General features: G+C 43.7%; 1 protein-coding gene across 1 annotated transcript in view; it reads left to right on the forward strand.

Moving 5' to 3' along the window:
* CPLX4 (complexin 4) overlaps window positions 1-10,382 on the forward strand; it is a 33,380-nt gene extending 22,998 nt beyond the window's left edge. Inside the window, exon 3 of the mRNA XM_063456829.1 lies at window positions 7,556-10,382. Within this exon, the coding sequence (XP_063312899.1) occupies window positions 7,556-7,783 (228 nt within the window). The 3' untranslated portion in view covers window positions 7,784-10,382. The remainder of the gene's footprint in view (window positions 1-7,555) is intronic.
* The last annotated feature ends 5,672 nt before the right edge of the window (window positions 10,383-16,054 follow it).

A 16,054-nucleotide genomic window follows, 5' to 3' on the forward strand; every position in this document is an offset into this window, starting at 1 on the left:
CCATAGTAATTGCGGCCACCCAGACGAACACTTGGACCACTGCGGTGGAAATTGTAACAATGTATCAATTAAGCTTATCAAGTTCCAGGGTGGTCTCCGGTTTGTGCGGCTGTTCAGTAAACGACCTATATAGTCCCAATTGCACGAACAGCACCTGTTATAAGTCCAAGAGGCACAATTGGTGTTTTCAAATAGGGTTTAACACAGGGGCCATAGTCACAGGGAAGGAGGCTGGCAAACAGACCCCTCCAAAAACCAGTGGCGAGGTTATTTTCGTCACACTATCCTTACCTTTTGTGTCACTTTACCCCACTCCTGTAAGCATGTAAGCTCATTAAGCAGGACCCTCAAACCCTCTGTTCCTGTGTGTCCAACTTGCCTGGTTACAACTACATGTTTATCCGTCCACCCACTGTAAAGCGCTGCGAAATTCGTTGGCGCTATATAAATAATAACATAATAATATTAATAATAATAATAATAATATTGCCAAGTCCATACATATTTGTGACAGTGATACAATTACAGCTTGCTTGATCATGCTTTCTTCTGCTGTGATTACGGTTGTCGTGTGTTCTCATACCCCGATCATGACTTTCTAAATTATTCTCCTGTGCTCTGCTGGGGCTTTTCCATGTTTGTCACTATGCTAACCAATTGTTACTTTCATTTTGACCTGTCCATAGCCTTGCTCAGTTTCACTTGTCAGAACATGTGTTTTTCTCCTTTGGAGGTGCATTTCATGACATAGAGAAAACCTGCTAAAATAATCATTGTTGATCCCCTTACACTTTCAATCTTTTTTGGTTCAATATTCATTTGTTTGCATACCCTCTATTTCACATAGTTCCTACACTGGCATAGGAACCATAAACATGACAGAAAAGGGGGAATGATTCCATTTTAAAAGAACATTGACCAGCTGAAAGATTGATGGGACATTAGATGGGTGATGGTGAATGTCACTGTCCTCATCCAGAGAAGAGGATTTTCACCAAAGTCCCAGGAATGATCTCTCAGACTTAAAACCTAAAAGTAAAATGTGGAGAGAATGCAACTAGTATTTTATGATAAAATCATTAGTTTTTTTCACCCTTTTTTTCTTTCAACATATTCAGAGTTTGTCCACTAAATTACAGGGAAACTCTAACATTCAAATAAACATATTTATAAAGTTCGAGCTTGCTACATATGACATTCAATCATTGCCCCCAATCCGTCCCCCCGCCCCCTCCCCCTCCCCCCAAGAACTTAAATTACACTATAGTCACCGCAGCCCCTTCATCTCAATCAAATGGATTTGGTGCAGTGGTCCTGTCATGTTAACCATTCAAGGTAAAACATTGCCGTTTTGCTGTTACACTGACGGCTACTAGAGGTGCTTCCATTGCACTGACAAGGTAAATCTCAGTTACGTGACATTGCATCCACCATAGTAAACCATTAATTCACCGCTTTTCTATGTGGAAGAATGGATGCACGTACAACATGGACATTAGCTCCCCAATACTCCTCTATGAGAAGCATTGGATTGGATCATCACAAAGTAGGCCATGTCTTGTCCATAATGTCATGAGAGGTGGAGTGATAAGCAGCACCGAGGAGCCTGCAATATTCTCCTCATAGCCTTCACAAAGTTGACATCATTGTGCTGTATCCTTAGCAAGAATCAGATCTGCCAGGTGTTTTACTATAACCTGGCTCAGGTAGCACTATAGAATGCTCAGGTGGTGTGGGCAGCCAAAGCCTGTCAAAGTATTATTATGAACTCCGTTTGGAATAGTTACGAACTGGGTTTACACAAAGTTTTGGCCACAGGCTGGGACTACACAATAAAATGACATAGCTTGCAGAGTTTTAGCATTAGGCATAGCATTAAGGCACAAAATACATTTTATGGTTTATGGTGGTCTGATGGGGAGGTCTGACGTGACGGCTCTGGGAAGCAGTGTTCCTGCGTACACTAATTGGACAATATAAAGCGGTGAGTCACAATCTTTGGATGAGATGATGAAGGATTAACAGTTCCAATTCAGCGCAGGATGTTTTTTCCTATTTAAAAAAAAAAATCACTGTTTCCAAGAAAAGTCTCACCGGAGCATTTAAAAAAAAAAAAAAAAAAAAACTAATTTGGCAAAGATTTTACATTTTCAATTGACGTTTTAGAGCACATTCTTGCAAGTCACATTAAGTTTTTCGAATCGGACTTGCCAGTTGCTACTAAGTCACCTTAAATATTCCCACTTCTTTATTCCCAGCCTCATGTGAAACTCTTTTGATTGCATTTTTCCTTTTTCAGATTTTGTTTGGCATACACCAATATGTGCTCGGGTTAATGTGGAGGTTGGCCTGGTTAATCTTTTCTGAGTTATTTATTCTGTCTGTTCCTGGGTAGAACTCAATATCCATTTAGAGATTTGCTTGGAAGGAGTAAGAATTGAACAAATTTGTTTTGTTTTGCTTCACGCTGGTCTTAATGAAGATCTGTTGTGTTTGTAGAAATCTGTATACAGTACTGACCAGAAGCTGCAAGCCAAGCTATATTGGTTTACTGCATCTCAACAAAGTTATAGAAAATATATGTTCCAAAAATTCCATGCAGGCTAGAGAATAGACTAAGTGTATCGTTCTAGAGAGAAAATGCATGATTTCAGAATGCTCAAAGCCAAAAGTTAAAGAATCTTCATGAATCTTTATGAGTTTTTTTCATAATATGTAGAACTGGTGGCTATAACAGAGCCGTCTTTAACCCCTTAACCCCTTAAGGACCAAACTTCTGGAATAAAATGGAATTATGACATGTCACACATGTCATATGTCCTTAAGGGGTTAAGGACACATGACATGTGTGACATGTCATGATTACCTTTTATTCCAAAAGTTTGGTCCTTAAGGGGTTAATATTGACTGGACCCTGGGCAAAGCATTTGCTTGGGCCCCCTGGACCTTGTCCTCCCTTCCCAGGCATGCAATCACGTCCTCCACCCCAATGCAGTGGCGAACCTAAAGTAGAGTGGTGCAATAATTTTTTTGGGCCTCCCTATCGCACAGGTGATTAAAAGGTAGATCCCCATCTGTTGTGCAACTCCAGAAATGCATTGACAGCTTGGCATACCCATGTTACCCATGTTTGCAGGTTTGTATTTAGCACTTAGCCGTTTTTGTGTGTTTGAATGTAAACAGGTTTTTATATGGAATATGTTTGTATGTGGTGTTGGCGTGACTGCAAGCATATATTTATGTGTAGTTTTGATTTTTGAATGCAGGGGTATATTTACATAACATTTTGGTGTGTAACACAGATGTGTGTTTGTATGTATTGTTGAAGTTTGAATGCAGGGGTGTATTTGTGTGTTAGTGTGGGAATGCTGAGATATATGCACATACACACACACACAGAGATATAAATACACACTGAAACACATGCAGACACACAGATATACACACTGGCACACACTGGCACACAGATACACAACCTGACACACATGCAAATACACAGACACACACATACCGAAAAACAAAAAGACAACATACAGATACATAGACAGACTTCATACAGATACACACACATAAATACACACTAACACTAACAGATATACTGGCACATATAGAGACTGACAAACTGACACACACACGCACACAGACATACTGACACACACATTAAAGATGGCCCTGGACTGTAAGCTCGTTTGAGCAGGGTCCTGTAAGTTTTTTAAGTTCCTGTAAGTTTTTTGTAGTTGTCCTTCTTATAGTTAAAGGGACACTATAGTCACCCAGACCACTTCAGCTCAATGAAGTGGTCTTGGTGCCAGGTCCCTCAGGTTTTAACCCTTCATGTGTAGACATAACAGTTTCAGAGAAACTGCTATGGTTACATTTGGGGTTAATCCAGCCTCTAGTGGCTGTCTTCCGGACAGCCACTAGAGGCGAATTTTGCCTCCATCGCACAGAGCGTCCATAGGAAAGCATTGAGAAATTCGGCTCCAGTGACGTCGGACGGAGGAGCTGAAGTCGGCGGGGGAGGTGAGGTCACCAGCACCGGGGGAGCCCGACGCTGGAATAAGGTAAGTGACTGAAGAGGTTTTAACCCCTTCAGCGCCACGGGAGGAGGACCCTGAGGCTGGGGGCACCCTCAGGGCACTATAGTGTCAGGAAAACCGCTTTGTTTTCCTGACACTATAGTGATCCTTTAAATCCCCCCCTCTTACACTATTGTAAAGCCCTACAGAATCTGTTGGCGCTATATAAATGGCAGTAGTAATAATAATACTACATTGCTCTTTTGGCTGATAGCAGCAGATTAATGTATGAATAATGCTGTTGGCAACAAGCTGGTCTTTTAATGAATTTGCTTGGGACCTGTGAAAGTACATTACAGTGGGACCTCGGTTTACGAATTTAATGCGTTCTCCGGGACGTTTCTTATTGCGAAACATTTGTAAACCGAAACGCGGTTTCCCATAGGAATGCATTAAAAACCAATTAATCTGTTCTGGAGGTCAGAAAAAAAGTCAAAATGAGCTGGCATGTAAACCAACCACAATGCAGAACACACAATAAAAGGCATGCAAACGACAAAGCTCAGCTCCCTACCTTTCCACAGCTTGAGAAATGCACCAAAAAGTCCCAAAACAACTGAAAACAATTTCCAGAATGGCTCCAAAACTCGATGCAAAAGGCGCTCCAACACCTCCACACTCAAAGCCACGTGCTACTCACAGGCTCCAACATGCAGGGGGCGGTGCTATAAACCTCCCAGGTGCAATGCATCCTGGGGAAACTTGCTTTGTATTGCGAAAAAAAATTGTAAACCGAGGCATTATTTTCAATGGATTTTCATTTGTAAACCGAAAACTATGTTAACCGAGGCGTTTGTAAACCGAGGTCCCACTGTATTCTAAAGTTTACAGTAAGAGTATAATTATGAAATATATAGGGTCAAGTCATAAAAATTAAACCAGGCTTTTAACAGTATGGATTTAAAGGATTACTCCATGCACCATGACCACTTACTGAAACTCTGCACATACTGAGATATGTTATAAGTACCGAATACATGGGGGCGGGGCCGGACCGCCATGCTGACCGGTCGCATGGCGGAGGGGCTCCGGAGGAATCGGGCCTTTAAGCCACAATAGGCAGCCTTCCTTCCTCGATCAGAGCCTGAAAATATTCACACAGCTGTGGGAAAGGTAGCAGACCCCGAGATCGGGAGTTTCGGGCCCCCCGCGGGGGGCGCGGGACTTCGGAGGCTGCGGCCTACTCTGGGGGGAGCGGGATAGACGGCCGCTGCCCCGTCTCCCTCCCCACGTGATGGCTTGTTGGGCGCTTGCCTGCCTCGTCTCCCCCCCTCTGGGCTGGGGGGGTCATCCCGGTCCCCACTGGGACGAACTTGAGCTGACTAAAGGGTGCTGAACACCCAAGGCCCACAGTGCAAGATGGCGGCGGCTGAGAACACCTTACTCCTAAACAAAGGACGGTGCAGCGAATACAGCGACGAATCCACCGCTGCCCCAGCCGGGGAGAGAAAGTGACCAAGAGAGCCACCGGACCGTCTGCCCGCAATACGCGCCCACCTGGTGGAGACAGGAGTGGGAGAGGAATTATGAGCCCACTGAGCTGGCTCACGAAACATAACAAGCTGGCCAAGCATCTAACTCGGCTGACCACCAAGCAACAAAAAGAAATGCCTTATTACCACCCAAAGGTACACCAGTGACATCTGGAAGAGCCTGTAGGCCCACATCATCTTGCACCATGCCGATCTGCTGTAGATACCTGCCATGGACTGGAAGTCCCAAGTGACATCATCTGCCCAATCTATACAAGCACAGAGTATTCCACAGCCAGACACAGACCGGGCTTTTTCAAGAGACAACCGCTCAACACATGCCACCTAAGAACTGACACTCTTGGACGAAACATACAGCCATACCCTACCCACTTCTCTCTGCCAGGTCTCTCACGGACACATGTAATAGCATAGACCGCTCGGCCCCAGTGGTTTTCACTTTAAGCCTGTTTCTCTTACAATGCATGTTATGCTATTTGTCCTCTTCTCTACTCGCCTAGAATGAGCACAGCAGCACTAGCATTTATCGAGCAATTACATACCTAAGCCTGGCTATATTAATGCTGATTCTCGCTAATTAATTAATATGCATACCCTGTATCTCTTAACTCATATCACATGTCTAGATATCACTCTAACTGAGCATTGCCACTTGCGAAACAGACATGTAGGTGTAGTTTCCTTCCTGTTATACTCCACATATAGAGTGTGCATGTATAGCCTGAATTTATTCCTGATGTTATCTTGTCCTCAAAAAAAAAAAAAAAGTGCCAATGTTACTGATACCATGCCAATGTTTTATTATCTCTGTTTTTGAATAGCTTGCAACTACTGTTGTGGTAACGCAAGCTCGTCTGTTATAATGTGCACTACAAAAATAAAGAATTAAAAAAAAAAAAAAAAAAGTACCGAATACATGCTTACCACACCACAAATCAGAGTGGTACGTTCTGGTGATCACCACAATTTGTTACTTTTAGACACGTGATTTTAGTGTGGTAGATTAGGTACCCGCACAACTGATTAGACACTGGGGATCATTGTATAAACAAGAGCTGACCTGTGCATTGGTCCCCATGGAGCCATGGCCCCAGGTGACAATTTGACAGGGGCAGCATTTTGGTTGCTGACAGGGCTTCTCCTCTCTACCTGCTCTCTGACAGCAACTTAAGCAGCAGGGCATCGGGGGATGGTGGTTTGCGGCCAGAAAAATTTTGGTGCAGCATGGGCCCTTCGGGAAGTTTTGGCCCTCACACTTTAGGCCCTCCAATGTTCAAAACCTCTGAGAGGCCCAGCTGAACACTGCAGCACTTTATATGCACATCGGACCGGGCCCCTCTCACCTTTGCAGTTCCCCTGCACGATGTCTGAGGAAGTGATCAAACTCCACTTCACTTCCTCCCATTGCACAGAGAACGGCAAGTGGAAGCAAACGGAGGACCGAAGCATGGAAGTCCCTACCCTGGCAACCCACTCCTTTTCATCCTTGGACCCAGGTAACACAATGTCTTGGGCCGGCCCTGGTATAAACATATAATTGTATGCCAAATAAGTGCCAAATTCATGGATTTTATCTTAAGTGTTTGAGATTTTTTTTATGGTACTGCTGGAGATGTAACTCTATCTCTGGCAGCATCATCAGCCTTGTTCCAGTCAGACAAATGTCAATTCTGTGCAAATTCTTTGCATTGACTGACGCACTCAGTCAATAAATGGCCATCAGGATCTACATTCGGCTTCTGCAGCTCTGTCGATCTCTAAATACCTCTGAAACTTGACTCAAATGTGACATAGTAAATGTATGTGTCCTTCGAATCACAAATTATCCCATTTATTCACAAATATAATCACATTTTATAGTAATTCATCTCTTCATGTACACACATACACCATGTCTGAAATTACTCTGTCACTGACATATTAGGGTAAATAATTTATTTTACTTGATTGGCTTTTAATTTAGAATATTCTTTTTTTCTTCAGAGTGAAAAGGATGAAAATCAGATACAGATGGCAGGCGATGACGTGGACTTACCAGAGGAGCTCCAAAAAATGGTAGCTGAAGATCAAGACGAAGAGGAAGAAAAAAACTCAATATTAGGACACATCCAAAACATTCAAAATATGGATATGGACACAATTAAAGAAAAGGCAACAGCTACATTCACTGAAATGAAACAAGCAGCTGAGGAGAAGTGTCTTCTGATGTAATGCCCGAGGACTAATGAATGGAACATTCTTGGTGGGCATGTCTACTGTTGATGAATTCATAGCAAGGAAATTCTACAATTTATGTTCATCCCCTTCCTTACAGACACATTTTATTCCATACTATTCATGGTGTGCGATGACCATTTTGAAAATAATTTGTGGAATTTCATAAGAGGAAGAAATCTGCACTCTAGGGTAAAGTTCTGTGGGCCCGATGCTTAAAGAAATAGAAGGAAGGAAGAAATAGCACTCTGAGTCTTTACAAACAATAAAAAATAACGTTTATTGATGTGTCAACGTTTAAGTTTAAGCATGGTGTACTCGCCGCCTCTCCCAAAATGTGTAAAGATACCCCAAAAATTCCGGTGTTAAACCTTTAAACAAGAGTCCTGGACAATGACAAATTACAACTTTTGAGCAAAGGTCTATACTTTGTACCCAATTCATACATATATATCCATCCATCCATCCATGGGGGTCTCGGTCTTGTACTTGTCTGAGTGCTAACTTTAGGCAAACTATATAGTCAAAGAGAATTGCAATCACAGGTCTCTGTAGGTAGTTATAGTTCCTTTATAACACACCAAAATAATCTGTTAACGTTTCAGTTGAACATGGGACTTTGTTCAAGACTTCTCTACAGATTTTTTGGTGTATCGTATTGCACAATAAAGGAACTAAAACTATCTACAGAGACCTGTGAGTACACTTTTTTTGAATATATATGTGCGTGCGCTAGATCTTGAGTAATATATATATACATACACACACACACACACACACATAAAAAATATAATTTGCTGATTGATAATTTAAAAAACAATGTTTGCTAACACATTCTATTTAGTTGTTTTCATAAAGTGGAGGCTGGTGGAGTTTAAAGATGGTACCCTCTTGTTGGGTACTGCCCATTTAAGAACATATGCTAAATCCTGACCCAACGTGAAATTATGTATTTTTCAGCACCATAAACATTAGGATACATGTATGTGGAAAATTCAACCTCTTTATCTCCAACCCTGATGCTGTTTACCCAATGACAGCCCTGGAACACAGGACAATAGGCTGGCCTGGCATCTGATGACCTTGTGCAAAACCAAAGGGTGTCACCAGAATTCATGGTAGAGCAGACTAAAGCACGTATAAAGAGTCTACACCCAGAGATTGTAAATAATACCCCACATTTTTTACATTATGAATTGTTTAGTCTCTCATCAGCATCTCCTACAAGCAATGTTAAGGGGGGAGACTTCAGAATTATTAATGGCAGACACAATATGTATTTTGTTTTCAAACACAAACTTACCATTTATTTATTTGGGAGTGGAAGCTGCACATGCCTCTATGAACCAGCCTCCGCTCCACTGCTATATTCACCTTTAACTTTCTGTTGCAATAGGATATATTTTTATCCATTTTGCTACTGTGTGCTTGTCTTAAGAAAATCAAGTTTGGCATACTCATTCTGCAACACCTTGCCTGCAGCAGTACAAAATAAATTATGCTGAACTGAACAATCGAACGAAAAAAGCTTTACTGGCCTTTCAAGTTTAAGAAGGTGTGAATGTATCTGTCTCTTTCTGTTTTAACATCTGTGGAGTAATACATAGAGAGAGCCAGGCATTAATACCTACCTATTGAATGCTATTACACATCCATAACTCCGTATATTGCATACCATTTCCTATATATATGTAATTATGTATATACTTGGGGTTTTGTTGGGGATTGACAAAGTTCCAATTTAGGACAAAACAGATAAACAGGAAGATAGTTGAGATTTCTTTTTTTTCCACATTTGTGTATTTTGGTTTAACATTAGTAAACCTCATATCAATTCTTTTCAATGCCAGTTTAATGAATAAACCTCAAAGTGAATAAAGGTCTTCAAATTGGTGAAAGAAATTGAAAATATAATAAGTATGTTAAGTTAATGTCTAATATCTGACACACTAAAAGCAAGTAACATGATACTGTGGTTTTGCCATTGCAAAGTAATGAAACGTATCCTCTGTTCCCAACATTAAAGGGACACTATAAGCACCCAGACCACTTCCGCTCATTGAAGTGGTCTGGGTGCAATGTCACTGTCCCCTTAACCATGCAATTGTGATTATTACAGTTTATGAGCAACTGCAATAATTAAATTGCAGGGTTAAGACTGCCTTTAGTGGCTGTCAATCAGAATACCACTAGAGGCACTTCCTGGTGGTTAGGCGACTTTTGATCACCTAACTGTTTTTTGTAATTTTACCCAGATACAGACATCATTTTTACATTCTGGTGGAATTTTAGAATTAAAAAATGTATTCCCTAAGATGCCATATGCAAAATATTTTGCCATTTTAATTTATTTGTGTCACACCTTCACAAAAAATGCAAACATTCCTAACCATGGCTGAAATTTTGCAATGTATGGGATAATACTATATTGTGTCTAAAGCCTTTTCTCTCCCAGATATGTATGTAAAAGCTGAATAGGAAAAAAAATCAATATGTTTGAATTTACATAATTTCTGTAGTTAACCTGAATAATAATCTATATCCAAGACTATTGTTTATTTCCACAATTATTCTTTAGCTGTGTATCCAATATTTCATGTAAATATGCTGTATTTTTCTCTTCAAATAAAGGAGTTAAATAATAGTTATTTGTTATAAGGAATCACAACTATCAATAAATGCATGTGAAAAAACAGGAAGCAGACATTTTTAGAATGTGAGACTGTGATCAAAGTTATGTGATTGCCATTCAGGAAGAGGGTATTCCTGCTGGCTAAACAACAGACCAAGGAGGTGGTCATCCACACAGAAAAAAAGTTATTTATCCTGGGAATTCAACATTTTATAATAAAAGCCTGCAGGGATAAGGTCTTGTGTTGTCCCCCATCTCTGCTTAAAGAAATGCTTCCATAGTTAACACTGCAAGGTAAGATGGTGCCAGAGGATTGCAGCCTGAGTCAAAACCACTTAATTGAGATGAAATGGTTATAGTGTTAGGAGACATGGCTGGTACAAGACTATTTTACACCATAGGCAAGACCAGCTACACTCCCCCCCCCCCCCACCCCCCAAATAACAGAAATTGTCAACTTTCTCTCTCTTTGTTCCCCAACTCCTTTATGTTTATTTTTCCCCTTCCCCAGCCCCGCTGTGTATTTTTTCCCCGAACCCCTTTGTGTTTCTCTTTCTCTCCCTGCCCCTTTGTGTGTCTCTTTCTCCCCCAGCCTCTTTGTGTGTCTCTCTTCACCCTCCAGCCCTCCATTGTTGACCCACAGCCCTCCATGTGTCTCTTTGTCCTCCTCTCTTTGTGTGAAGCTCTTCCTTCCCACCAACACTCTGTATGCCTCACCTCCTCCCCATCCCTCTGTGTGCCTCTCCTCACCCCCGTTTAGCCTTCTGTGTGCCTCTCTTCACCCCCAGTCCACTGTATGCCACTCCTCAGCCCTCTGTGTTCTTCTCCTCACCCCCAGCCCTCTGTGTGTCTTTGTCCTCTAGCCCCTCTGTGCATTTCTTTGCTCCTTCACCCTTCTGTGTACCTTCCTCCCCCCTCAGCATTCTGTGTGCCTCTGCCCCCCCAGCCCCCTGTGTGCCACAACTCACCCCCAGCCCTCTGCGTGCCTCTCCTCACCCCCCTCAGTCCTGTGTGTGCCTCTCCTTACTCCCCTCAGGCCTCTGTGTGCCTCTCCTCACTCCCCTCAGGCCTCTGTGTGCCTCTCCTCTGCCTCCTTCCCCTTTGTGGTCTCATCCCCCCATGTACCTGCTACCCTTACCACTCCATATAGCAAGGACCGACTGCAGACCACGGTACAGGAGCATCTCTATCCCCTACCCGGTCTGACAGGAAGCTGTTCTGTGCTCTCTGTGAGCACTTCCTGTTTGCTCCCCTCCTGCCAGTCACCTGGGCACTGTGCCCTGGGTCAGTACGCCCTAGACAGCTGCCTAATCTGTTTGCGGTCGTGCCTGTGTGAAATCCAAAACATTCTAGCCAGTGGTGTAGAGGGAGTGGGGGGCGAGCAGTCCGGCCTGTGTGTCACCCATTAAGGGGGTGCCCGGAGCCCGAGGGGCGTCATCTCTGGGTGACCGGCAGAAGTGGAGTATACTGCACAGTTCTGCCCTCCTGCCAGTCATTGAATGTAGCATGGTCTAGCAAGCAGACCATGGTAGAGGAGCCTCTGTTTCCTCTACCCTGTCTGATACCAAGTGCTCTCTGAGAGCAACTAATTGCTTGCTGTGAGAGCGGGTACAGGAAACAGAGGCTCCTCTGCCACAGACCACTTGCACAGAGGTGAGGCTGAGCAGGCACAGGAGGGGTTGTCAGACAAAACAAAGGCACAGGAGGGGAGGGGGACAAAAGAAACACACAGAAGGGGAGGATGGCTAAAGAGGGCACAAGAGGGGAGGGGACAATAGAAGGGAAAGGGGAGGGGGACAAAATAAGGGCACAGAGGAGGAGGGTGGCTAAGGAGGGCACAGGTGGGAAGAGGACAAAAGTAGGGCACAGAAGGGGAGGGGCTAAAGAGGGCACACAAGGGGAGGGGACAAAAGAAGTGCACAGGTGGGGGGGCAAAATAATTGTACAGGAGGGGTGTGTATATCTTTTTTCCTCATAAGCTCCTCTGTCTGTCTCTTTGTCCCGCCTCAGCAATCTCTGTGTGTCTCTTTCCTCAACCCCTCCGTGTTTCTCTTTGTGCCTCCTCTTCCTGTGCCCTTCTTTTTCCTCTCTTCCCTTCCTGTGCCCTTCTTTTGCCCCCCTCCTGTGCAGTGCCCTTTTGCCCTCTTCCCACCTTTGCCATTTTTTTGGCCCTCTCACCCATGCCTGCTCAGCTTCACCTCGCTCCATGTAGCGCGGTCAAGCATGTGGTCCATGGCAGAAAAGCCTCTGTTTCCTGTACCCACTGTGACTGTTAGATGCTCTCATGGAGACCACTTCCTGTCAGACCGGGTAGAGGATACAGAAGCTCCTCTACCGTGGTCCGCCTGCTCAGCCACGCTATATGCAGTGACAGGCAGGAGGGGAGCGCTGTGTCAGGAGGTAGCTCCTCCTAACAGTCACCCAGAACCCAGAAATTGAGCCTCTTGGGCCACAGTACCCCTCAATCTTCCCCTGAATGACACCCCTTTAATGAGTGGCACCAATGAGACCCACAACTATTTATGCCACTGATGCAATGCACAATATCTGGCGCTTCCAGAAAATGAATTACACTTTCTGCAGATATTGCAGATGGATGTAGTCCAGATATAAACTTGCTATTCATGTTCTAGCTCTTGCAAGTTGACTTTTTGAAGTTCAAAGCACTGCACAACCAGGTCCTCAACTATATGAATGAGCTCCTGGTCACTTAGACTTCCAAATGCTCCCTTATATCAACAAATTCACTATAATGGAGGGTCCCAAGAGTTTGTTTAAACTCTTTGAAGGAACACTGTTTAAAGGTACGCTGTAGGCTCTGTAACTGCTTCATCTCATTGAAATTGCTTCAGTGTCTGGAGTCCTCGATGCTGTTCGTACATTCAGCAGTAAACCATTTTTAATGTTTTATTGCTAAACAAGAGTCCTCAAAAGCCAATTTCCACTGTGCTGCTTGGGCTAGTGATTAAAGGGACAGCTTACAGCTTAATGTAGTTTTCCTGGTGAGTATAGTCAATCCATGCAGGCTTTTACACTGCCTTTTAAATTACAGCCTAGGAACAGCTCAGACGGCCAGTAGAGATGCTTCCTGGGGAGGTGTTGCATGGAGACGCTGAACTTTGATTCAATGCATATCTATGAGGAGATGATTGGTCAGGGAAGCGTCTGACTCTGTCCCATCCTGCCTCCTTGGCTGAGAGCATTAGAATTGACAATCTTAAGAAATCCAATGCTTTCCTGTGGGAAAGCACTGTGATTGCCTGAGATCATCACTTCTATTGATGTCAGTCAAGAAGACGGATCATGGGCGGAGCCCATGCCAGCAGACCAGCGTCTCAATGGAAATAAGGTGAGTTTTTATTATGTTTAAGGAAGAGCAAGGGTGCACAGCGGGAATAGTGTTTTTAGTGACTCTGTCCCATCCTGCCTCCTTGGCTGAGAGCATTAGAATTGACAATCTCAAGAAATCCAATGCTTTCCTGTGGGAAAGCACTGTGATTGGCTGAGATCATCACTTCTATTGATGTCAGTCAAGAAGACGGATCATGGGCGGAGCCCATGCCAGCAGACCAGCGTGTCACTGGAAATAAGGTGAGTTTTTATTATGTTTAAGGGAGAGCAAGGGTGCACAGCGGGAATAGTGTTTTTAACACTATAGGGTCATGAATACACATTTTTGTTCCTGACCCTATAGTGTTCCTTTCAGTATTAGCAGCAATAACAGTTGTGATTGGATGAGAGTGCCAGCTGACTCCTGTCAGCCTATCACAGTACCCATTGCTAGTATGAAATGTTATGACTAGAAGGAAGTGTGTAATCTCTGCCTCAGCCATACCTCCAGTACAGGCTGGGCTGTGGGTGGCCGATGACCCTTATTTAGTCAGGGCCGCCATCAGAAATGTGGGGGCCCCTAACACAGCACAAGAACTGGGCCCCCAGTGACCCTTCTCCAAGCCCGCCTAAAGGACCTGCCTCCAAATCCACCCACAGGGCCTGCCTCCAAGGTCACCCACAAGGTTGCAGTGTGTGTAGTGTGGATACAGGGTGTGTGTGTTGTGGAAGCAGTGTATGTAAAGTGGACATGGTGACTAAATGTGTGAGTCTTCTAAAAGGAAAATCTCTGTAAAAAGAAGCAGAATTAACTCTGAACAAAACCATCACATTTTAGATTACTTTTGAAACACTAAATGCGATCAAAATAATGATGGGACGTAATCATCACTTTTCAGAACAGTTTTATTAATATCAGTCATTGAACTGTGTGTGCTGAGCGAGAGACCTGCATGTTTTTCACTGTATATAATAGGGGATATTTATCAAAGTGTTCGAAAAAGTGACAAGCATATTCCATCATTATTCTGCCTGTATTGCAGTCAGTAAATCTAGATCATGGGAAGAATTTAATTCCTCCTCTCATCCCTAACTGTGAGAGATTGGAAGTATCCCCTGGAAACATACTCCCTCTATAAAAAGTAAACAATACATCCTGGGTTATTCACTTATCACCACATTTTTTAGAAAATTATAACTTTGATTTAATATTTTTGAATAAACCTTTTACATAATTTAATATTTTAAAAAATCTTTTGTAGCGGAGGGCAGTATTAGAGTCCACGATCTCCGCTGGTTTCACAGGTAAATCCACAGTCAGCGCTGAAAAGTAATGCAAGTCCCCAAATCCTCCCAATAACCGGACGAAACACAGTTTGGGAGTCAACTAACTGGCTTTATTCACAGCTGGCATATTTATACAGTTCCCCATGCAAGGGGTTTCCATACAGTGAATCCAGGGGATTTCTCCCATCATGCAATGTAATTTTCCCAACAGGCTGTGCTGCACGAGAAGGATACTCCCACTAAAATGGACGATTAAGTGGATTATCCCCTCGTGCAGCAGAACTGACAATCTGTATTAAAATACGTTTTTTACGTTTTATTCGGCAGATTTAAGTGACCGAACGTTCGGTAGATAGCTGGGATCCGAGCGCATCTTTTGGGAGAATACCGCTCGGCTCCCAGCTGAACTGACCAAACGCCGCATGAAATACACTTAGCCATCGAGTTCGGTTAAAAACTACCGAACACCGATGGGGAACACAATGTGATGAAAGCGGAACTCCCGAATGCTCTGGAAGTCCGGCGGTGTTCGTATCATTGAGTAGCCGTTTTTAGTACCAGGCGCTCGACGACCGAACACCGCTGGAGAGACAAAGGATCCAAGATGGCCGAGCGCCGCATGGTCGGTAGTCGAACGACGGCCACCTAGGAGAGCCTTTAATTACCGATTGCAACATTGTTGCAATCGGTTAATGAGCGCCACACGTCTCTAAGCGTGTGGTCCACCTGGGGAGCCCGTATTCGGTTGGCGAACGGCCCGGATAGCCGCAATTCGTCAAACGGAGGGTTTGCATGCTGGTAGCTTAGGGCTGCCAGCATGCGAACGGTCCTAGAGAATACACATACAATATATAATATACAGTCCCCCCTTCCAGCCTACGGACAACCTCGATATATTACAGTCCAGAAGTGGCTTGGTTTGCCACAATGCTCCCCCAGAACCAAGCCGGCATACACAGTCTGATCCCAACGGATCGGCTTGGGGATGTCCGGGGGAGTATTCACAGATAATTTTTCAA

This window comes from Pelobates fuscus, chromosome 5 (assembly GCF_036172605.1).
Source record: "Pelobates fuscus isolate aPelFus1 chromosome 5, aPelFus1.pri, whole genome shotgun sequence".
NCBI lineage: Eukaryota > Metazoa > Chordata > Amphibia > Anura > Pelobatidae > Pelobates > Pelobates fuscus.